Consider the following 24,207-nt stretch of genomic DNA (forward strand, 5'->3'; position numbering starts at 1 on the left):
GGGAGTAGAGGGATAAGCTTTGGAAGGTGGCCTGAGTCTTTCTCTGGTACGGACAAGCCAATGTTGTTACAAGCTATCAGACCATTTGTTGGGTTCTGTTGAACCTGGAATCTCAATGTGTTGTGAAAATATCTATTTGGCTACCCTAGACTGAATGGGTAAATATGAAGGTTGTTGTGGCTAATGCTTCAGATCGGGCTAGATTCAATCATCTGGTAGGCTGCTGGTTGTCCGACTAATGCTTAAAATGATTGAGATGATTTCTGTTTCACTATTGGCACCCAATCTCTTAATCTGGCTGTGCCCTCGGAACATCTGTTTTCTAACTTTGCCTTATCTTTGATCTATAGGAACTGAAGTGCCAAATGTTGGTTGATAATTACTCAACTGGAATGTTATGGGACATTTCAGACCTGTGAGCCCAGTAACACCAGTAGAGAAGTTAATGGAGCAAATTTTGATTAATGATTGGAAAGGCAGGAACTAATCAAGGTAGAATAATTTTGTCAAGAGCATATTCTATCTGACAATCTTTGAATTATTTGAAGTAAAAAGGATAAATAATGTGGCTCAGAATTAATATGGGATTTGTTATTTGTGGCATTGAATTCAAGAGCTGGCAGGTTATAAATCCAACTTTATATAAACCCTTAGTCAGACCTCAGTTGGAATACTTCCCACTGATTGGCATGGATGTCACGGGCCATGCTGCATGACCAACTTTCACCCCAAAACTGGTGTAACTGACATGTTGTTACTGTTCAAATAAAATGATGTGTAATCTATGGTCTCCTGCTTTTCAGATGGTCATCAGGAGAAAGTCATGTTTGACAAGATTACTTCCCGGATTCAGAAACTGTGCTATGGCCTGAACCCTGAATTTGTTGATCCAGTGAGTTCATCATCTTTCTCTTATCGACCAGAAACCAATTCTAAAATTGAATTATTTCATAAACATGCTTGAACTCTACCTTTGATCACAGGGTAAATGTCACTTAAAAGATGAACAATTGGGAACAGCGGCAAACCAGTCCATGTTGTCTTTCCTGTCCTTGCAACATCCCAAAGTGCTTTGCAGTAGTTGAAGTACATTTGTGGCCAATATTCAGTGTTGTAGCAAAACACTGCCATCTGGAGTTGATGGGACCCTCCTGCCCAGGCAGGCCAAAGTTTCATAGCTACAGTAACCTTGCTTAGAGGTGCTAACTCTGTGGAGTGGGTGACAGAATCAGGGACTGATTCCTATGAAGTTTGTATCATTTCAGATGTCAGCACTATTGCGACTGCTGCCTCTCTCGGGCCTGGGTAAAGGTTCCACCACTTTGTTCACGGGGAATCTCCCAAGATATTGAGCATGTATCATCCCACTAATGTTAGCTTTGTGTGATTACTTTGCGTGAAAATTGCAATCCACTAATTGGCTCTCTGGTTTGCCATTGCAGCACTGATCACACTTTTTTGAAAATTTTATTTTTCATTTGCATCAATGCTTACTTATAATTCTTCATACAATGTAATAAAAATACAAAATTATATAATTTTTTTATTTTATCCCTCGCCTTCCCCAAAAGAAAAAAACACCTGAATTTATTTATCATTCACTATTTGTATATTCCTAAGATATTATTCTACCCTGTACATATTGGGGGAAATGGGTATTATGGACAATGTGGACAGACTCTTATTGATGAAATCCATAGATGGTTTCCAAGTCGTACAAAAATTCTCAGGCTGATTCCTTAAATTATAAGTAATTTTTTCCAAAGGTATACTATTTCGAATTTCCATATACCATCTATCCAACCTTAAAATGATCTGACTTCCATGTTGCTGCCAAACATTTTTGTGCCACTGATATTGCTACACACAAATTTTCATTGATATTTATCTAACTTCACCAAGCAAAAATATTTTGGGATCTTGTGGTCTCTGTAGCTTCATAATTTGTCCCAGTATATTCAAGTCTTCCCAAAATGATCCCACTTTTTAACAAGCCCAAACTGACCACATTTTTAAAAAGAAAATCAACTGGTTGTAAAGTGCTTTGGAGCATGTGGGAGTTTTAATGGGTGCTTCAGAAGCTTAGTCTTCAAACAGGCTTTGGATAACCCTAACCCTAATCCTGGGGAGATTTTATGAAAGAGAGCAGCAAATTAAATGCTTCTCCACCAAATAGAGATCAGACTGTGTTGATACTGATTGGGTTTGTTCTTCAGGCACAGATTACGATGAAGGTAATTCAGGGCCTGTACAGTGGGGTTACAACAGTCGAGTTGGATACATTGGCAGCAGAGACTGCTGCTACCATGACAACTAAACATCCGGACTATGCCATTCTAGCTGCACGGATTGCAGTCTCCAATCTCCACAAGGAAACCAAGAAGATGTTCTCAGGTGAGTAATGTGAGGTTGACAGCCCACTTAAGTTGTAGAGGGCAGAATTGGCCCATGCTGACCTTTTTACCCATCTGCCCACAGTAGGCCTTTATGCTTCTACACTTTTTCTATTCAAGTTCCTCTCTAAATGTTTGTCATTCCATCACCCCTGACATGCGACATGAGTTATTCCAAGTAGTTTTTTTAAAAATTGTCTTTAAATCCCTTTTCGAACATAAGCCTAAGCCGCCTTGTTTTTGATATCCTGGCATGGGAATATTTTCTCCCCATTCTATATTCAGTGAGGGAATATTACACGAGATATTATTGTTCACTTTGGCTTGTGATGCCAAGTTAAACAAATCTTGTTTGACTGATCATGGTCCATCTCCATCCATTCCTTTGTGTATCTGTCTAAATGCCTTGGGTTTTTTTTATTTGCTTCTACCTCGCCGGGGGGGGGGGGGGGGGTGAAAAATAAACTTGTCTCGTACATCTCACCCCTCTGCCAATTTCCCCTATCACTTAGCTCCTTTCTTTTATTTTCCCCTCCCACTGTAATTTACCTAACACCTCGGCCTGTGCGCCTTCCTTCCTTCTTTCTTTCCCCGCTCCCCCTCCCCCCCACCTGATTCGTCCATTTGCCTGATCTTTGCAATCCCGATGAAGGGCTTGGACATGAGATGTTGACTGCATGACCTGCTAACTTTCTCCAGCATTTATCTTTGTCGATTTAAATTTAGACATACAGCATAAGTTACAGTTCTCCAGCATCTGTTGACTTGTTTAATTCCCTAATTACCCAATCTTTGCCAATCAACTTGTATGCTTCCATCCAATAAGCCTTTGACAGTTTAACCTGTGTTAACAGCAAATAATCTCATCCAGGCAATCTTGGTTAACCTTTACTGCATCCTTCCAATTGTGGAATCCCATAGAGCTCCAAATGTGGCCCAGCCAAAGATTTGTACACCACAGCATGACTTGCCAACTTTTAGGTTAAGTTTCAGCTTATTGTACTGAAACAGTGAAGTTCTTAGTTTTGCCATATGCTGCCATTACCATCTAACCACTCGTGCGGCCACATTCGAGGAGCTATGGGGTTGTGACCCAAGATCCCTCTAAATTGATGCTCTCAAGAGTCCTACCATTTATTGTATATCTTTCTTTAACATATGATGTCCCAAAGTGCATCACATCACCTGTCCAGATTAAGCACCAGCTGTTTTCTGCTTGCATTTATAACTGATCTCTGCCCAGATCTCTTTCCATGTCTGCCAATTGATCATTTTTTTTGGTCGTTTGACATTGCTGATTTAATTAAAGCTTTTGCTATTACTGTGAGTTGTTTTTGTGGCTGATTGGCTGCCACTCATTTGCATTTCCTGACTCTTTTCTAGAGGTCATGGAAGATCTGTATCACTATGTGAGCCCTCTGACTAATAGCCATTCACCCATGATTTCCAAGGAAACTTTGGATATTGTGCTTGAAAATAAAGATGTAAGTACATTTGCCCTTCAGATTTGGGGTAAGGTAGAATCTCTAGCTGTTGAAACTGTTTTAATAGTTAGGTTTGGAGAGACTGGCTGGACCTATGTTTTTGGTCATTGTTCACCAAGCTGTCGGTCTTTGCTTGTCATAGATTTAGAATTCCACAGAATAGAATTAAGATGATCTGTTCTGCTTCTTTAGCGCCTGAATTCTGCCATCATCTATGACCGGGACTTTTCCTACAATTTCTTTGGATTCAAGGTAGGCTTTCTGTTGTTCACACACTTTGTTACAGCAGCCTTTTCTGAGTTGCCTTATTCATTCATTTTCTTTACACAGACACTGGAACGTTCTTATCTGCTGAAGATCAATGGAAAAGGTAACGTCTTCTCAAAAAACACTGGATTCATCCTTTTGGGTCTTTAAAGTCTTAAAGGATGTGGCTCGTGAAGTAGTTAATGCATTAGCACCTAGGAGGTTGGAAAATAATGTGAAAATCCTGCTTGGGCAAAGATCTGACAAATGGGCAATATTATGGGGAAAAGGACAACTCTACAGATATGTAGGAATAAATATGAATGAGTAAGAATAAAAACTAAATGTTATGGTAGCAGAAGAATCTTGTGGCATAATTCACAAAAGGCCTGTGTCCAGAAGTCCATGAGACATCGCAGAAAGCCCAGAGTCTGCCCTGTCATTCATTCATTTGAGTTGCAGAGAAAGGTTGAGCAGCCTGGGGCTTTTTACTCTGGAGCGTAGAAGATTGAGGGGGGATTTGATGGAGGTGTTCAAGATTTTAAAAGGGACAGAGAGAGTCAACGTGGATAGGCTTTTTCAATTAAGAGTGGGGGAGATTCAAACCAGAGGCCATGGTTTGAGATTGCAGGGGGAAAGTTATAAGGGGAACATGAGGGGAAATTTCTTCACACAAAGGGTGGTTGGGATGTGGAATAAGCTTCCGGCAGAGGTGGTTGAAGCAAGGACGTTATTTACATTTAAGGAAAGACTGGATAATTACATGGAGGGGAGAGGATTGGAGGGGTATGGACCAAGTGCTGGTCAGTGGGACAAGAAGGGTGGGGATTTGTTCCGGCATGGACTAGTAGGGCCAAACTGGCCTGTTCTGTGCAGTATATGGTTATATGGATCCATCTTTCCACTCTGCCCAGCTGCCGCCCTGTGGCCGCCACCAGAACCCATTGTGCAGCATGGGATTGGAACAGCTAATAGACTGCTCTATGGCAAGGGAAATGGAATTTAAAAAGTTTGGAGGTGATGCTTCTGTTTTCTTGGGCATTATGAGATCACATAGAGAGTACTCTAGTCAGTGTTGGTCTCCTTAAGGATTTAAATGTGTGGAAAGCAATTAATCTAGGGTTGACTTGGCGCTGCCTTGTGAGGAAAGCCTGGACCGTGTAGTCTTGGTGAAAATTGGTAGGAGGTGTCTTGATTGAAACAGTGGGGCAAGACAAGGTCATCTGCAGATGCTGGATTGAGTGAAATACACAAATATGGAGGGGAGGTTTTTTACTCATGCAGGATCAAGGCGAATGCAGTGAAGTATTTTGACAGCTGAGCCTCAACTCTGCTTCAGTTGTTCTTTGTGGATGTGTGACTTTAAATAGTTTTAAGGTCATGGCAGATGAATAAGAGAACCAATGAAGTGAAAGATGTTCTGTGGTTGAAAACTAATCTGAAACCGATTCCAATCCAGTTGGCTGCACCTTCCAACAGTCAAGCAGGTTCTTGCTGCTGAATGAGTTTCCTTCTGCTCATCTTTGTATTGATGTTGGTCCCCACTCTGATTCGTGCTCTTTTCCAGTTGCTGAGCGTCCGCAGCACATGCTGATGAGAGTCTCGGTGGGGATCCACAAACAAGACATTGACGCTGCCATTGAAACCTACAACCTTCTATCTGAGAAGTGGTTCACTCATGCTTCTCCCACCCTGTTCAATGCTGGCACCAACAGGCCTCAGCTCTCCAGGTACAGTCCTTCTGCTCTCCAAGGCTCAACTCTTCACTGTCTAGCTCTGACTTCCTGATCTTTGATGCCCAGGCTTGTGGTTCAAAGTTTTCACACAATGGGAATGTTAATTTATTATTAATAAGGCAATTATGTCCAATTCTTATAATTGGAAAATGTCAGTGTGACTAGATTCCTTGCATTATCTCACACCTCCAGATTCAGTGATTTGGTTAATTGCACTGTTAACAACTGAAAACAACTTTGGAAATATTGTTCTGTCTTTACCTGATTTCACTATCTCCATACAGTGCCACAGCATGTCCATTGATAATGGCTGTCAGGGAGGCCAGTTGTGTTTTCTCTTGTGTTTTGTATGATTCACCTACCATAAAAAGACACTTGACCCTTTGAGTATGTACTAGCTCTCCGAGCACTTGCATCACATTCAATTCTCTATCCTCTTGTGCCCTTCAATTCCTGATTCTTCTGCCACTCGAGGTGGTTTTCATTAGCCAGTTAACCAACTGGCATGGCTAGGTAGACCAAAGGGAGATGGTCACTCACAGGAAGAACATGCAGACTCCACACAGCTGCAGAGGTCAGCAGCAAACCTAGGTCTCTGGAGCTGTGGCACTGTTCTGCTCCCCACAACTTCATTCTAACACTGGACTGGTTAAAGTGATGCTCTCCTGTGCTGTTTTCTGGGGCACCTCGACAAATTTCAATAATAGATCTTGCCTTGTACTTATCCTGATGCTCTGTGATCTGATTATTCCTACCACTTTTGAACTAAAGCTGCTTTTTTTCTTTGCACCACTTGTGAACTCCTTCAGTCATCTGACGGGTTTGTGAAGGCTCTCCAGTCTAATACACTTGCTTAGACTGCTCTTTGCCTTCCAGCTGCTTCCTGCTGGCCATGAGGGATGACAGCATTGAAGGGATTTACGACACCTTGAAGCAGTGTGCTCTGATTTCCAAATCTGCTGGGGGCATTGGTGTTGCTGTGAGCTGCATCCGAGCGACAGGAAGTTACATTGCAGGCGTGAGTATGATGAGTTGGGGGGGGGGTGTGTGTGAGATCTGCTGTGCTTCAGATTCACATTGTTGAGAAATGGGGGCTTTTGAACAACGGCGTGGAGGATTAGTAAAAATGGGCTAGCCTTTTTCTGGTGTCCAAATCCGAAAGAGTAGGGGTAGTGTAACTATGGACTGCGGGCCAACTGCTGCCTGTTGCCCATTTTTAAGTGGCCCAGGGTGAATTTTGAAAATAGTGGAACATGACCTGTCTCTAACAATAAATTGCAGTGTATGGACATTGCACTTCTTAGTTTCAGCACTAGATGTCGCTGTCATTTTGAACAACTACTAGACTGTTGAAATGTTACTCATCGGTAAAAATATTCACCTCAGTTTTTAAAAAAAAAAACGTTTAGCTCAGGTTATTAAACATGGCGGAGCCGAAAAGCCCAAAAATAGCAAGGGAGTGTTGCGAATTTCAGACACAGTGGGGAAAATGAATACTTTTCTCAGAAATCATGGGGAACTGTATTTGATTTGCAAAGAATCTGTTAACTTTAATAGCCTATCTACAGATTTACACATTGCATCGTAATCAATAAGATGGACATTTTGGCCATTAACTGTATTCACTGAGACTTGTGGAGAAATGTTGGAGACTGCTCTTGTCCCTTGATCTTTTCTCCTCTTATTTGAATTGCGTGTGAATGAGAGCTTTAAAGTATTCATTTAAATTCAATTCAAGAGCAGCAGGTTCAAAATATTGACAGAAATATGCAATACATCAATAAACTACTGTAATGTCAACAGTTAAACTATTCAGTAGTATTTTGATAGAAACTAAATTTTTGATGGCACTGGGTTTTCTGCTCTAAAAACACTTCCTTGCAGCGTAACTGGTAACTGGCCTGTGGCTCATTGTTTTTTTCCATATGTGGCCCACAAAGTGTTTTGGGCTCTAGATTAATTAGCCCACTCAGATCTCTGCTCTTCTCTAGTTCCTGCCTCCCATGCAACCCCAGCTTTAATAGATTCGTATTTCAGATTTATTGTCAGAGTACATACATAACATTGCATACAACCCTGAGATCCTTTTTCTGCGGGCGAGGCAGAATTACCACTTATTGGTGGTGCAAAAAAAAGTACACAGCGTATATATCTAAACAAATAAAGAACTGTAAACAGATAAAAAACTAATTCAGTGATTTAAAAAAAAAAAAAATCAATGAAGAACGCAAGAGTCCTTAAATGAGTCCCTGATTGAGTTCGTTGCTGAGGAGTCTGATGGTGGAGGGGGAGCGGCTGTTCCTGAACCTGGTGGTGCGAGTCTGATGGCAGCAGTGAGAACAGTGTGTGTGCTGGGTGGTGTGGATCCTTGATTTCTGCTGCTCTCTGACGGCAGCAATTTCTGTATAGAGGGAAGGGTTTTGCCTGGGATGTCCTGGGCTGTGTCTTCTACATTTGTAGGGGTATACAAATGTCCCCATACTAATCTGTGATGCAGCCAGTCTGCGCTCTTTCCACCACAAATCTGGAAATTTGACAGGGTTCCTGGTGTCATACCAAACACTACAGTTGACAGCTGCCTGGCCTCAAACTGGGATTCTTTCATAAACCCTCTTCCTTCCAAGAATTGGCCAAAGCAATTGTTTTTTTTGTTCATCAAATACTTCATTCTATTATCAGGGACCTTCACCACATCGCTGGATACTGACTTTCATATGTCCTCGTCATTTCAGACTAATGGAAGCAGCAATGGCCTTGTCCCGATGCTGCGGGTGTATAATAACACAGCGCGTTACGTGGACCAGGGAGGGAACAAGGTGAGCATATTGATATATTTCTCAGCTGCCTCCTGCTGAGAATCTGGCAGAATGATGCTATGGTTCAGTTTTTGAGAAAGCTCAGATCAGGTGTCATGTGCAGGTGGAAGCAGAGTGTTATATATGTTGCTAATGGATCAAGGATAAGTGTTTAAAGCAGGAGGGGTGTGGTGTTGTTGAAATTTAGACCTGGATTGTTTGCTCTATGGAGGCATTCCATGTGAAGGTAGCAGAAATCTGAATCTTCTGATCTTTCCCGCTGCCAGCCAAGTGGTGCTGGAAAGTTAAAGTAAGGATTTGGGGTAAAGGTAGATGGAGTTTTTGACCAACCATGGTCTGACTGAATCGTCCTCCAGGTTGAGGAGACTAATTACAAACAATGAGAAGCTGGAGAACCCTGGATCAGGCAGAATCCATAGGTAGAAATGGTCAGTCAATGTTTATGGGCAGGGCCCTTTACTGAGAAAGTCTTCATCCTGATGAAAGGTCCTGACATGCAACATTCACCTCTTTTACTCATGAATCCAATTTCTCCACCTACTCATTGTTTTCCCAGGGTTCCAACATTTGCAGATTTTGTTTTCAAGAGACTTGATGTTGGTGACAAATTTTAAAAATGTTCCTCACAGTTGGGATGGCATGGTTAACTTAGCAGTTAACTCAATGCTGTTACAGTACCAGTGATCGGGGCAGGGGTCTGTAAGAAGTTTGTATGTTCTCCCTGTGTCTGTGTGGATTTTTCCCTGGGGATTCCGGTTTCCTCCCACTGTTTAAAATGTACCGAGGGTTGTGGGTCAATTGTGCGGCCAAGGTCGTGAGACAAAAGGGCCTGTTACCTTGGTGTATTTAGATTTAAAAGCATGTAGCTTCGAACAAGTTTTGGATCCCAGTGTGTCTTGCGTCACTTGTAGTACATTTGAAGATTGTGCTTAGCTTCAACCTCTGAGTTCTGGTTGGAAAAGTGATTATTTTAAAAATGCATGCATGCACTTAAAGTCCATAGTGGGATCTGTGATGGCCAGTTTCAAAAATGGATGAGCAATTCTGGCTGGAGTAAAACATGAAAGTCTGCAGATACTGATGTAAAAACACAATGCTGGAGAAATTCAGCAGGTTAAATAGTGTCCTAGAACATAGAAACCCTGCAGCACAATGCAGGACTTTGGGCCCACCAAGTTATGCCGAACATGTCCCCACTGAAGAAATTACTAGCTTAATCCATAGCCTTCTGAGCTTCTTGAACTTATCCAAAAGGATCCTATTGTATCTGCCTCCATCACCATTGCCGGCAGCCATTCCGCACGCCCACCCCTCTGCGGTTTTTTAAAAAATTATATGCATACTCACACCTGACATCTCCCCAGCACCTTAAACCCGTGTCCTCTTGTGGTAACCAATTCAGCCCGGGAAAAAGCTCTATCAGGTCACCTCTCATCTGTCGCTCCAATGAGAAAAGGCCAAGTTCACTCTGTTTTCATGAGGCATGCTCCCTAATCCAGGCAATATCCTTGTAAATCTCCTCTTCACCCTTTCTATGGCTTCCACATCCTTCCAGTAGTGAGATGACCAGAACTAGGCACAGTGCTCCAAATGGAGTCTCACCAGGGTCATGTAGAACTGCAACGTTTCCTCTCGGCTACTAAATTCAATTCCACAATTAATGAAGGCCTTCTTAACGACAGAATCAACCAGTCCCTTTGCTCCTCCACACTGTCAATAGTCTTACCAGTAATACTATATTCTGCCATCTTATTTGACCTACCATAATGAACCTCTTCACACTTATCTGGGTTGTACTCCATCTGCCACTTCTCAGCCCAGTTTTGCATCCTATCAGTGTCCTGCTGTGACTTCTGACGGTCCTCCACACTATCCACAATACCCCCAACCTTTGTGTCAGCTGCAAACTTACTAACCCATCCCTCCACTTCCTCATCCAGGTAATTCCTAAAAATCACAAATAGTGAGGGTCCCAGAACCGATCCCTGAAGTCACTGACATCCATGCAGAATATGACCTGTCCCCAACCACTCTTTGCCTTCTGTGGGCAAGCCAGTTCGGGATCCACAAAGCAATGTCCCCTTGGACCCCATGCCCCCTGACTGTCTCAATAAGCCTTGCAAGGGGTACCTTATCAAATGCCTTGCTAAAATCCATTTACACTACATCTATTAATCTTCCTTCAATGTGTTTAGACACATCCTCAAAATTCAATCAGGCTCATAAGGCACGACCTGCCCTTGACAAAGCCATGCTGACAATTCCTAATCCTATTATATACCTCTCCAAATGTTCATAGATCCTGCCTCTCAGGATCTTCTCCATCAACTTGCCAACCACTGAAGTAAGATTCACTGGTCTATAATTTCCTGGGCTGTCTCCACTCCCTTTCTTGAACAACATCTCCAATCCTCCAGAACCTCTCCCGTCCCCATTGATCATCACCAGCCCTCTCCTCCCACAGTGGCCTGTGCTATATCTCATCCAGTCCCCCCAACGTATCCAATTTGATGCTTTCCAAAAGCTCCAGCACATCCTCTCTTAATATCTACATGCTGCAGCACTACATCACCAAGATCCTTTTCTTAGTGAATACAAAAATATTCATTAAATACCTCTGCCATTTCCTCTGCTTTCATACGCACTGTCCAGTCACACTTGATGGGTCCTATTCTTTCATGTCTTATTCTCTTGCTCTTCACATCCTTGTAGAATGCCTTGGGTTTTCCTTAATCCTGCCTGCCAAGGCCTTCTCACTGGCCCCTTCTGGCTCTTCTAATTTCCTTTTTAAACTCCTTCCTGTTAGCCTTATAATCTTCTAGATCTCTAACATTACCTAGCTCTCAGAACCTTTTGTAAGCTTTTTTCTTCTTGACTAGATTTATTATACACACCCTTTGTACACCATGGTTTCTGTATCCTACCATAACTCCCTGTCTCATTGGAACGTACGTATGCAGAACTCCACACAAATATCCCCTGAATATTTGCCACGTTTCTTCCTTACCTTTCCCTGAGAACATCTGTTCCCAATTTAAGCTTCCAATTTCCTGCCTGATAGCCTCATAATTCCCCTTATTCCAATTAAATGCTTTTCGAACTTGCCTGTTCCTCTCTCCCTCCAATGCTATCTTAAAGGAGATAGAATTATGATTCACTGTCTCCAAAATCCTCTCCCACTGAGAGATCTGACACCTGACCAGGTTCATTTCCCAAAACCAAATCAAGTATGGTCTCTCCTCTTGTAGGCTTATCTACATATTGTGTCAAGAAACCTTCCTGAACTCACCTAACAAAATCCACCTCATCTAAACACCTTGCTCTAGGGAGATGCCAACTGATATTTGGGAAATTAAAATCTCCCATTGTGACAGCTCTGTTATTACACTTTTCCAGGATCTGTTTCCCAATCTGCTCCTTGATATCCCTGTTTGTATTGGGTGGCCTATAAAAAACACCCAGTACAGTTACTGATTTCCCCCCCCCTCCACCTTCCTGTAGCGAACTTCCACCCACAGAGACTCCATAGACAATTCCTCCACAACGTCCACCTTTTCTGCAGCCGTAACACTATCTCTGATCAACAGTTCCACGCCCCCACCTCTTTTGCCTCCCTGTCCTTTCTGAAACATCTAAAACCCAGCACTTGAAATTACCAATGCTGTCCCTGAGCCATCCAAGTCTCTGTAATGGACACCACATCATAGCTCCAAGTACTGATCCACACTCAAAGCTCATTCATTTTGTTCACAATCCTCCTTGAGTTAAAATAGACACATTTCAAACCATCCGTCTGAGCGCAATCCTTCCCTATCATCTGCCTGTCCCTCTCTTACACACTGTCTCCAAGCTTTCTCTATTTGTGAGCCAACTGTTCGGTTCCCAACCCCCAACAATTCTAGTTTAAACTCTTCCCAGTAGCCTTAGTAAACCTCCCCACCAGGATATTGGTGACCCTGGGATTCAAGTGCATCCTGTCCTTTGTACAGGTCACACTTGCCCTAAAAGAAGTCCCAATGGACCAGAAATCTGAATCCCTGGCCCCTGCTCCAATCCCTCAGCCATGCATTTATCCTCCACCTCATTCTATTCCCATACTTACTGTCTCTTGGCTCAGGCAGTAATCCTGAGATTACTACCTTTTGTGGTCCTTCTCAACTTCCTTCCTAACTCCCTGTAGTTGTATTTTTTTATTTAAGGACCTCTTCCCTTTTCCTACCTATGTCATTGGTACCAATATGTAGCATGACTTCTGGCTGTTCTCCATACTGCTGGAGGATATCTTGGATGTGATCCCGGACTCTTGCACCTGGGAGGAAAACTATCATCCAAGATTATTTCCTGCGTCCACAGAATCACCTGTCTGATCCCTTAACTATATAGTCTTTATATCACTACTGCCTTACTGTTCCTTTCCCTACCCTTCTGAGCCACAGGACACAGCCACTATTGCTTCTGCCAGGTAGGCTGTTTTTCCCCCACCATTAAGAAACAGGAGTACTTATTGTCAAGGGGCACAGCTGCAGGGACTTTTACCTGACTTTTTCCCCCTTCTCCCTCCTGACTGAGATCCACTTGTCTGTCTCTCTTGGTCCTGGTGTGACCACCTACCTATAACTCCTTTCTATCGCCATCCTATCAGACAAAGGTCATTGAGCTGCAACTCCAGTTCCCTAATGTGGTCCTTTAAGAGCTGCAGTTCAACACAGTGTGAGTGCAGATAGGACCTTCTGGGAGGCTGGGAGACTCCAGGACCTCCCACATATGACACTGTGCACAGAACCCCGGCCTCGCTCACGTACTTCCTGTCTACAATGAACTCTCCTCATTGCTGCCTAAGCCCATTGAGCCAAAGCCCCACTACTTTGCTCCCCTCACTCCGCTGCCCACTCTGAATGCACCACCCGCCTGGGGAGGCTGCGGGGTCCAACGATTCAGGCGCCTGTCTATATTTTGCTCATGCCTTGAAGGACTCGAACCCAAAACATTAGTTATGTATTTTTATCTTTGCTATATAAAGTATTCTGTTTGACCTGCTGAGTTTCTCTAGTATTGTTTTAGCCATTCTAGCTGCTGCTTCGTCCATATGTTTGATCAGAAGGTGCTGCTCTGGTTCTCGAGCAATGTAAGAGAGTTGAACTCTTATCTCCACAGCGTCCTGGTGCCTTTGCTATTTACCTGGAGCCCTGGCACGTGGACACATTTGACTTTTTGGAGCTGAAGAAGAATACTGGCAAAGAGGAGCAGCGAGCTCGAGATCTCTTCTATGCACTCTGGATCCCAGACCTCTTCATGCGCCGTGTAGAGAACAATCAGGTGAGCAGTTTAGGAGAGAATGAATTGAATTGAATGCTAGCACTCCTGAATAGAGTTACACCAGTGATCATGGGTAGGAAGCATGACATGAGTAGGCTGGAGAGGCACTTGAACATAGGACACTACAGCACAGGTCCTCAGCCCTCGATGTTGTATATTCCGATCAAAGAAAACGAAACCTTCCGAGCCAATAACCCCATCCATTTGCCCGTCTAAGAGTCGTAAATATTCCTGACGTTTCAGCCTCCATCACCATCCCAGGCAAGGCATTCCAGGCACTTAAACTGTGTTTATATTAAAACAAACTTGACTTGATGTTTCCCTGAAACTTTCCTTCCTTCACTTTGTCCAGATGTTTGCTTCTCCTGCCCTGGGTAAAAGGCACAGACTGTCTGCCTTATCTAACCCTCTAAAAATCCAAGTCATTGCTAATCCTTCACTCCAAAGAGAAGTCCTTGTTCAAGAACCTCTTGTTGTTTGGGTCAGTTTAATGTACTTTGCAGTTGATGAAATGCTTTTCTGCTGAATATATTTTGGTCGTTTGGGGGCTTTTGTTGTTTCATTGGGAAAACCTCCCTATTTGTGGTATCTGTGGATTTTGTTTTGCACCTGGAACAACGAGGGAGAACCTAATGACAGGCTGCATAGAGAGCAAAGCTCTCCGGTGTGCACGTCAGTCTGGGCGATGCCTAAAATCCACAGCCTTCAAAGTGGTGAGATTGTTCCCAGAACTGCAGTTGCTGCACAACATACCAAGCTCCGCTGGTAGATTATTTTGAAACCAGTGGGTTGAGAGCTTTGCTTGAGGAGGTGAAATTTTCAGGTGTGATGAGGTGAAGTCTTTGCATAAATGATTAATCGTTTTTTTAGGAGTGGTCCTTGATGTGTCCTCGTGATTGCCCTGGCCTGGATGAAGTTTGGGGAGAGGAGTTTGAAGCTCTGTATGAAAGGTAAGGCTGATGGTCAAGAGGTAAGGAAGCCATTCACTGACTGGCATTCTTTGGGATAAATGGAAGTAAAACATGAAAGTCTGCAGACTCCATGGTTGAAGTAAACACGTGCTGGAGCAAAGATGGAGGTACTTCACCAAAGTTTTGTGCTTGAGCCCTTCAAGGTGTGAACAAAATGTTGGCAGGTGCCTGGACAAAATGGTAGGGAGGAGCACTGTCCCAAAGGCTGGAGGTAATGGGTGGAGGGCAAAACCAACAAGGGAGCAGGGATGGCTCTGAATGGAGAGGGAAGGGGGAGGAGAGTTAAGGGAAAGAAGATGGAGGGAGGGAGAATGCAGCGTAGACTAGCAGAAACCGGAGAAGTCAACGTTAATGCCATTCGGTTGGAGAGGGCCCAGACAGAAAATCAAGGGTTGTTCCTCCAATTTATGGGTGGTCTCAGTGGGATAATACACGAGGCCACGGACACACGGGAGTATTAGAGTGGGGTGTGGAATTGGACATCTCTGTCACTGATGCAGACAGAGCAAAGGTGCTCAGCGAAGTGATCTCTCCAATGTAGAGAAGGCCACAAAGAAGCACCAGATGCAGAAGGTGGCCCAATTAGTGATGGAAGGGCCTTGCATCCTCTGGGCAGGCCCAGATGTGCTGCACTGTCGAGAAAATGCTTGGGTTCTGTCACTGTTGCCATGGCAAATTGCTGGGGAGTAAAAGCTGTGTTGCTGGTATAACTTTGCTGTCAAAGCTGTGTGGAAGTTTGAAACTAGGAGCAGGCAGGTGCTGGTTGTCGACTGTCCCTTTCAAATCCTTGTCCTGCTGTTTCCTCCCCACAGGTATGAGAGGGAAGGCCGTGCGCGCAAGGTTGTGAAGGCACAGCAGCTGTGGTACGCCATCATTGAATCACAGACTGAGACCGGAACACCTTACATGATGTACAAAGATGCCTGCAACAGGAAGAGTAACCAACAGAATCTGGGCACCATCAAATCCAGCAACTTGTGTTGTGAAGTTGTGGAATTCACGAGTGTGGATGAGGCAAGGCTGTTGCACATTTTCACCGCTCCTTGTTGCTGCCCTCTTCTGGACATCCTCTGAGCCCTCTGCTGCCCATTCTCGTCTCGACAGGGCTAGCTCAATACATTTTCTTTAACTCGTCATGGGCTGGTGTTGTTGCTTCTGGTTAGTGGCCCAAAGGAGTTTTTACATTTTTTTCTTAATTAGAAATACGGCACGGAAACAGGCCCCTCTGGCCCATGAATTCTGCTGCACCAATTGCACCAATTAACCCACAATCTTGTCTGGTTTGAAGGGTGGGAGGAAACCGAAGCACCTGGGGAAAATTCATGCAGGCATGGAGAGAGCACAAACTCCTTGCAGACCGTGCCAGGTTTGAACCCAGGTCACTGGCGCCGTAATAACGTAGAGCTAACCACCACTCTGCCTGTGCTCCTCTGTTTGCCTTTGGACTTTTGATGGTTTCTGCTGATTCTCAAAACTGACACAGTCTCCGGGTTTGTTTATTGCTGGCAGGTGGCAGTTTGCAACTTGGCCTCCTTGGCACTGAACATGTATGTTACTGCTGACCGTACCTTTGACTTCAATAAGCTGGCTGCTGTCACCCGGGTGGCTGTGAGAAACCTGAACAAAGTTATTGAAGTGAACTACTATCCAGTTCCAGAGGTAGGTCACCACATGGCTATGCTGGAGCTTCTGAGTCCTCTTTGATCCCAGTGGTTTGGGTTAGAATATCTTTGTAAAGATGTTTCTTGCTTGGTGAGCCTGTGTGCACATGCACCTTAGGTGAAAATTTGCTGAGATCTGTAACCTGTACACAAGTAGGAACAGGTGTGGACCATTCAGCCATTTGAATCTGGTCGAGCTTGGACTCATTTTTGCCCTCTCCACGTGATGCTTGATTCTTTCAATCACTCTTGGAATAAATCAGTGAATGAGTCTATCTTCCTGGCTTAAAGAATTTCCATGGTTTTCCAGTCCAGGTGAAGACCTCTCTATCTGTCCTGAATGGCCCAACTCCTCTATCTGCCTTACAGTAGAAAAAAGTTGTAGAATTTTATGTATGTTGCATTCTAAATGTAGACAATAATGGAACCTTTACTTTTGAGACTGTCCCAAAGGCAGGAGGTAAGAGGTGGATAAGGGAGGGCAAAACCAACAGGGGAGGAGGGATGGCTCTGAATAGAGAGGGAAGGGGGAGAGTTAAGCACAAGTTCTAGACTACTTGGAAGATCTGGGATACAAGGCTGACAAATCTGGGCTTTTTTCTCTGGAGCGACGAAGGATAGGTGACTGAATGAAGGCCAACAAGATTATGAAGGGTTTGGCGAGGGAAGACGGCCAGTACCTTTTTCCTGGGGTGACGTTGGCAAATATCAAAGGATGTCTGTTTAAGATGAGTGGAAGAAAGTTTGGGGAAAACTGACGTTTGTTAGTGGTAGGTGCCTAGAGGGTATTGCTAGAGGGGGTGGTGGTGGAGGCTGGTACAATAAGGACATTCGAAAGACTAGATAGGCACATGAATGGAAGAAAAAAACGTTGGGGAAATGTTAGATTGTTATGGAGTTGGTTTAGATGGGGCAGCACAACATTGTGGGCTGAAGGACCTGCGCTATAATGATCCATATGAATACTCTTTGATGTAGACGGGGAAACATCTTTGCTGCTTCTACATCTTCAACCTCAGTTAAGATTTAGTATGTTTCAAATAAATGATTCCAACTCTAGATGCTACTTTCTCATGATCCTTGTCGTCCACGATTCTAATGTATTAATTAATGAAATACTACAATAGATTCCGGTGATGTGTGACTGGGCTGCCTTATAAATGCCTTCAATTCTTTCTTAGGCAGAAAATTCCAATAAAAAACACAGGCCGATTGGTATTGGAGTCCAGGGACTGGCAGACACCTTCATCCTGATGCGATACCCTTTTGAAAATGAAGAGGCTCAGAAGCTCAACATTCAGATCTTTGAGACCATTTACTATGCGGCACTGGACGCCAGCTGTGACTTAGCCAAGGAGCTGGGTCCTTACGAGAGCTACCAGGGTTGCCCTGTCAGTAAGGGGGTGAGTGTTTTCACTGGGAACTGTTCCTCATCACACTGCTTCTTGAATCCTGGTTACCTCTGGCCTCCATTCATAACTCTTTGGATTGAATGAGTGATTTGTACATGTGCTGCAGCTTCAGACACAAAATGAGGAAAAAGGGAAGAGGGGAAAAAATAAATATTTATGGTTGATCCCAGTGTAAAGAAAATTGGAGCCAATATTTTGTCCTGTAGAAGTAGATCGGTTAGGGTTGATGGCTGTTGGAAACTAATTCTTCTTGAACCTAACAGTGCTGGATATCACCTAAGCACTGACTTTAAAGTTTGAACTTCCTGTAGCTAATAATTTTAACTCTCTCTCCCCCACCTATTCTGACACAGACATCTTTGTCTTCACCTCATCCATTCAGGGTGAGGGCAGACACAGATTTGAACATGGCATAAAATAGATGTTTCTAATTTTTGGACAACCCCACTTCCATCTGGTTTGACAGTTTCTTTACAACTCCTGTTCTTGCTGTTCTCTTTAACTACCGCCGCCCCCCCCCCCCCCCGGCAGTGGTCTCTACCGGTGTCTCCCACTTTCTTCGCCTCTTGGCCCTCGGCTACTTTCCCACTTCATAATCACACCCTTTTTAACTTGGTCTCAATAAAACTTCCCAACTGGAAGCACGGGCCATTTCTGCCTGTGGATGTTGAGTCCCTCGAGCATCTCATGGTTTGCTCAGGCTTCTGTATCTGAAGGTAGCATTGAGAAAGTGACATTTTCCCAGCAACAAAGCAGGAAAACCTTGAATAACCAAGTTGTAAAGTTGAGGATTTCTGACATTGTAGATTTAATTTTTAGTTGGAACTTGTGGAATAATTGTTTGTCCTTGGTTACCAAAGAAGCCTTAAACGATAGAAGGTCTTGTTGTTTCCACTGAGGGAAGAATTTAAGCTCCATGAACAATGCATTGGCAGCAGGCTGGTCTATTACCAGGGAATTAATAGCATGGCAGCTTTGTGATTTACTTTTGATTATATTTTTTATTTCTGGAAGTGGTTTTAACTTTGGAATGATCCTGCTTATGCGCGTGAGTCATAATTGAATTGTTTCCTTCAAATGTTTGATTTGCACCTCACTAGTTTGCAGTGTGCATTGCCATTAGTACTGGGGAGGGGGCAGCAGATGCTACAAGTTCCCAGAGTTGTACACCATCCTGACTTGAATGGATTCCAGTTCCTTCATTACTTGGTTGAAATCCTGAACCTCCCACTATGAGCTCCACTTGGAGCTCCTCCACCACCTGCCATACAGATAAGGTGGGCAATGCTGACTCAAGCGTGGACCTGAGACAAAATGCAAGAAGGTATTCTGTATGCACAACCATTTCTGCAGCCTGCTTTGGTGATGTCTGAACAGTGGCATGTGGTCTACCTGTCAAGCGTTGACTGTCAGTGGCAGTTGGGCACGGGTGTATCTAAAATCGTAGAAATGGTGGAGGAACTCAGCAGGTCTTGCCATGTCCACAGCAGGTAAGGATGTATAACCAATGTTTAAGGCTTGAGCCAGCCTTCTCCTTCCTTCGTTGGATCCTTTCTACTATCTCCCCCGACCTTCTCTCTGAGACAGAATATTCTGTCCTCAGAGGCCTCACCTTTGCCCACACCTTGAGTTCCACGCATGCCATGATGCTGAAGTCTTCTGTATGCTCTGTCCATGCCTACCTCTGCACCCAGGGCTCTCCACCCACACTACAGACCCCTTCTGCTTAAATCTTCCTCCTCCTGGACGTCATTCTGGTCTTCTGCCGGCTCTACCTTTATCAACCATCTTGACGTCGTCACTCCCCTCATTCATTCCAATCTTCCCCCCCTTGGAATGCTTGCCCTTCACTCCCTGCGCTAATCCAAACCTCAAAATATATATACATGGATGCTGTGAGACCCGAGTTCCTCCAGCATTTGTGTTTTAGTACAATCACAGCATCTACAGACTGTGGTTCCACTCCACACAGCGGCTTCCATGTTGCTGACAGGTGAGTGGGTTGGAAATACGTGTGCTGCTTCGCTTTCCCATGAAATTCTCTGGTTGCTGAACATTGTGATTTGAGCAGCTTCCGTTTGAAATTACATTTAGACAACATGATTTCAAGCCCGTCCTGCTCAAATATGCCCGATTGACCTTCAACCCTTGACCATTTTTTTAAATGGTGGGATGAACATGAGGAGAACATACAAACTCCTTCCAGATATGCAGGATTGGAACCCTATAACAGCACTGCACTGACTGCTAGGTTAACATTTGGCTACAGCAATTTGAGATCTATGCCAGCAGGCCTTGTGTGTCACATGCCAACTGCTTTGCTTTCAGATCCTCCAGTACGACATGTGGAACGTCACACCCACGGATCTTTGGGACTGGAAGGCGCTAAAGGAGAAAATTGCAAAGTAAGCTGCAATGTCATTATAAAATGGAAAAAGTGAGCTCCATGCCATGTCAGCTGAGGTTTGATTTTAAAAAAAAATCTCTTCAATGAGGAGAGGAAGGGAGGTGTCCAATGAAACGATGTGATTAAACCAAACTAGTAACTGATGAGCAAATGTGTCCCTGTGCTGATAGGGCAAAGATGACGAAGTTGCAGTGAGAAGGCAATGATTTCTTGTGATTGAACTCCGATTTATTCTGAGTACTTGTATGACATCACAACACCCTGAGATTTTTTTTCCTGCAGGCCAGGTAGAATTACCCCTTATTGGTAGTGTAAAATTAAAACTACACATTTTTAAAAACAAACGATGTGAACAACTGTGCAATAAAGAGGAAAATCAATAAAGGGGACACGTCCTTAACTGAGTCCCTGATTGAGTTTGTTGTTGAGGAGTCTGATGGTGGAGGAGGAGCAGCTGTTCCTGAACCTGGTGGTGAGTCTTGTGGCACCGATACCTCTTTCCTGATGGAATCAGCGAGAACAGAGTGTGTGCTGGGTGGTGTGGATCCTTGATAATTGCTGCTGCTCTCCGACGGCAGGATTCTTTGTATATAGTGGAGAGGGTTTTGCCTTTGATGTCCTGGGCTGTGTTCGCTACCTTTTGGAGGGTTTTATGCTCCAGTGTGGGGGGGTGTGGTGGTATTGGTGTCCCCTATACCAGACCATGATGCAGCCAGTCAGCACCTTTTCCACTGCACCTCTAGAAATTTGCCAGGGTTTCCGATAGTGGGACTGGGGAGCTGTATTAACAAAAAAGGAATTTAGTGCGTGACGCTATTGCAGTCAAGTCTTACAATTGCAAGGTGATTTGATTACAGAGAAAGGTTGAGCAGCCTGGGGGTTTTTTTCCTCTGGAGCGTAGAAGACTGGGGTGGGGGGGTGGATATGATGGAGATGTTCAAGATTTTAAAAGGGACAGAGAGTCAACGTGGATAGGCTTTTTCAATTAAGAGTGGGGGATATTCAAACCAGAGGCCATGGTTTGAGGTTGCAGGGAGAAAATTATAAGGGGAACATGAAGGGAAATTTCTTCACGCAAAGGGTGGTTGGGATGTGGAATAAGCTTCCGGCAGAGGTGGTTGAAGCAAGAACGTTATTTACGTTTTAAGGAAAGACTGGATAATTACATGGAGGGGAGAGGATTAGAGGGGTATGGACCGGGTGCTGGTTAGTGGGACTAGGAGGGTGGGGATTTGTTCCGGCATGGACTAGTAGGGCCAAACTGGCCTGTTCTGTGCTGTATATGGTTATAATATCATTCCCTGCTGCAACACATTTCCACTTGTAGCTTTGTTAACCTCGATCCAATATAAATGTATGACGACTGATGTGAGTACGACATAACTTTATCAGCTTTGTGAAGCGGGTGCTCTGTTACATGAGAAGACCTGTTGTAATCTACAGCAGGGTCTTTCTGCAGAAAAGCCCCAATGCAGGTGGGCACAAGCCTTTTTGTATGGTTCACCTTCCCATTCTACGGCCTGTTCGTGACAATTCACATGATCTGTAACCTGCCGACTACAGCAAAAAGGTCCAGCACGAGTTTCAAGAATAGCACGCCCTTGGTTCTCGCGTCTTGCAGCTGTTACTAAAAGAAAACAATTTCTTTACCAAACTAATATTTTCTCATAAAAATGTTCTTTTTAACCATTGGTGTTGAAATTTATAAAAATAAAAGCAACTAAATCAAATGAAATAATCTATCACCTCTGTCTCAACTGCCTTGGTGTTTACCATTTACTTTCCCCCCAGTGGCCCCCTCATTTTCTGATCAGTACACGAGGAGCAGACAGACCATCAGACTGATAAAGCCAGTTCTAGTGTTCAAGATTATGGCTGATCTGTGCTGATGTCAACTCCTTTATGAATGTTCTGAGCAGCTTGGATAATGTGGCTGTCCACAAATCCACTTCCATTTCCCAATTACTTTTCAACTGAGATCGCTAATGAAATATGTTGAACCTGGTCTGGATTTGGAAAGTATGGTACAAAAGAAACATCTGACAAAATGAGACTGGGGATGCACATCAGATCAGATGGTGTCTATGGTAATTTTGCAACTTTTCATCTGTTAAAAACAAAACAATAGGAGCAGTTGTGGGTTTTTGGCACCTCTTGCTGTTTGATGGAATTGGACGTGGCTGATCTTTTATCTCTGCCTTCAGACACTGTAGGACCCCTTGTCTAAAAATTAATCTTTGTCTACAAACTAAACTTCTACAGCCCTCTTGGATAGACAATTCCAAGGATCCTCTGCCCTGGGTAAAGAAATATCTTCCCATCTCAGCCCAGAATAGCCAGCCCCTTATTCTGAGGTGATGACCAATGTTTGTCATAGAGGTGTACAGGTCCCAACTTGCCACCTCTTATCTCACTTACCCATGTTAGGCTGCAACCTTCTATGCTCCAGGGACCACCTGTCTCGTGTCTATCTGTCAAGGCCCGCAGAAAAATAAATTGTACATTTCAATGGTCATTGTTCTTCGGAACTCTTGGCTCTGTCTGCTTAATGTCATGTATGACAAATCCACCACTCCAGGAATCAAAGTACTGGACCTATGTTAGATAGTGTTGCAAATTGATGATGGAGGGGGTGAGGCATCAGCCACAGTAGCAGTTACGGTTGATTTTGGAAACTGAATTACTTGGTCCTTCAGACTTTATTATTGAAAATTCTTTGACTCCATGTTGGACAGGTGTTGAATTGGTGAATAAGTCTTTCAATCAATGAACTCCCCACATCCTAATTATGTTAATATTCACTTTAGACTTGGACTTGTGAATTCATGTTCTGAGGCCTCGTCTCTTTTCTATATTCCAATCCTAGATATGGTATCAGAAACAGCCTCCTAGTTTCCCCAATGCCAACTGCGTCGACAGCTCAGATTCTGGGGAATAATGAATCTATTGAACCATACACCAGCAACATCTATACACGACGAGTGCTCTCTGGAGAGTTCCAGGTCAGTTTCTTTTGTTCAGTGGATGGAATTAATATCCATTCAATCATGCAGAAATCTTTGGCTCTCTGGGAACTTGTAACCTGTTTCTTGATTTCCTGGGGCTGACGAGGTTATGCCAGCTGCTTCTGTTGGTCCGAAGAGATGCGAAGGACCAATGGTCCAGAACAATGGCTGTTCAAGCAATAACATCATCTCTGTGCTACTGTAACCCCCTTGTGATGTGCGTAATCCTGCAGATAGTGAACCCTCACCTACTGAAGGACCTGACAGAGCGTGGGCTGTGGACCGAGGACATGAAGAACCAGATCATTGCTCAGAATGGATCGATCCAGGTAGATACTGTGCCTTCGTGTTTGCAGCCTTCACTCTTACGATTGTATACCTTACAAGTTGTGTTTGCTGTCATGTGCTGTACAATATAAGGTTTGTTTGGAGCAGTTATTAGAAATTAGAAGCAGAAGTCGGCCCCTCAAGCTGCTGCTGTATTAACAAGATTGTGGCTGATGTGATTGTAACCTTCGCTTTTTCTGCCCATGCATCCCATCACTTCCCCTGCTCTTCAGACCCAACTTCTGCCAAACAAATGTTCAAAAGCTTCGCTTCCATTGTCCTTTGAAGATAAATATTCCAGCAGTTCATGCCTTCTGTGTGTCTCAAATATTTTAAACGCTGACTCCTGATCTCTACCCCCACAACCATACCCTGACAAGGGTTATAAAGAATCGCCGCACGAAACAGGCCCTTCATCCCAACTTGTCCATGC

The 24,207-nt window shown here is 43.9% G+C and overlaps 1 protein-coding gene across 2 annotated transcripts in view; it reads left to right on the plus strand.

Annotated features, from left to right (window-relative positions):
- rrm1 (ribonucleotide reductase M1 polypeptide) overlaps positions 1 to 24,207 on the plus strand; it is a 38,578-nt gene that overhangs the window by 9,519 nt on the left and 4,852 nt on the right. The window contains exons 1-17 of one of the 2 annotated variants that reach the window (XM_069892261.1): positions 377 to 492; positions 804 to 892; positions 2,217 to 2,394; positions 3,777 to 3,877; positions 4,070 to 4,129; positions 4,208 to 4,247; positions 5,691 to 5,853; positions 6,736 to 6,877; positions 8,592 to 8,675; positions 13,830 to 13,991; positions 14,862 to 14,941; positions 15,775 to 15,976; positions 16,472 to 16,621; positions 17,805 to 18,026; positions 20,364 to 20,440; positions 23,309 to 23,444; positions 23,681 to 23,776. In XM_069892261.1, the coding sequence (XP_069748362.1) occupies positions 465 to 492; positions 804 to 892; positions 2,217 to 2,394; positions 3,777 to 3,877; positions 4,070 to 4,129; positions 4,208 to 4,247; positions 5,691 to 5,853; positions 6,736 to 6,877; positions 8,592 to 8,675; positions 13,830 to 13,991; positions 14,862 to 14,941; positions 15,775 to 15,976; positions 16,472 to 16,621; positions 17,805 to 18,026; positions 20,364 to 20,440; positions 23,309 to 23,444; positions 23,681 to 23,776 (2,010 nt within the window). In that variant the 5' untranslated portion in view covers positions 377 to 464. Of the gene's footprint in view, positions 1 to 376; positions 493 to 803; positions 893 to 2,216; positions 2,395 to 3,776; positions 3,878 to 4,069; positions 4,130 to 4,207; positions 4,248 to 5,690; positions 5,854 to 6,735; positions 6,878 to 8,591; positions 8,676 to 13,829; positions 13,992 to 14,861; positions 14,942 to 15,774; positions 15,977 to 16,471; positions 16,622 to 17,804; positions 18,027 to 20,363; positions 20,441 to 23,308; positions 23,445 to 23,680; positions 23,777 to 24,207 lie in introns of those variants that run through there. The other variant, XM_069892262.1, reaches the window with a different exon arrangement.

Source organism: Narcine bancroftii, chromosome 7, assembly GCF_036971445.1.
Source record: "Narcine bancroftii isolate sNarBan1 chromosome 7, sNarBan1.hap1, whole genome shotgun sequence".
In the NCBI taxonomy this organism is placed as follows: Eukaryota; Metazoa; Chordata; class Chondrichthyes; order Torpediniformes; family Narcinidae; genus Narcine; species Narcine bancroftii.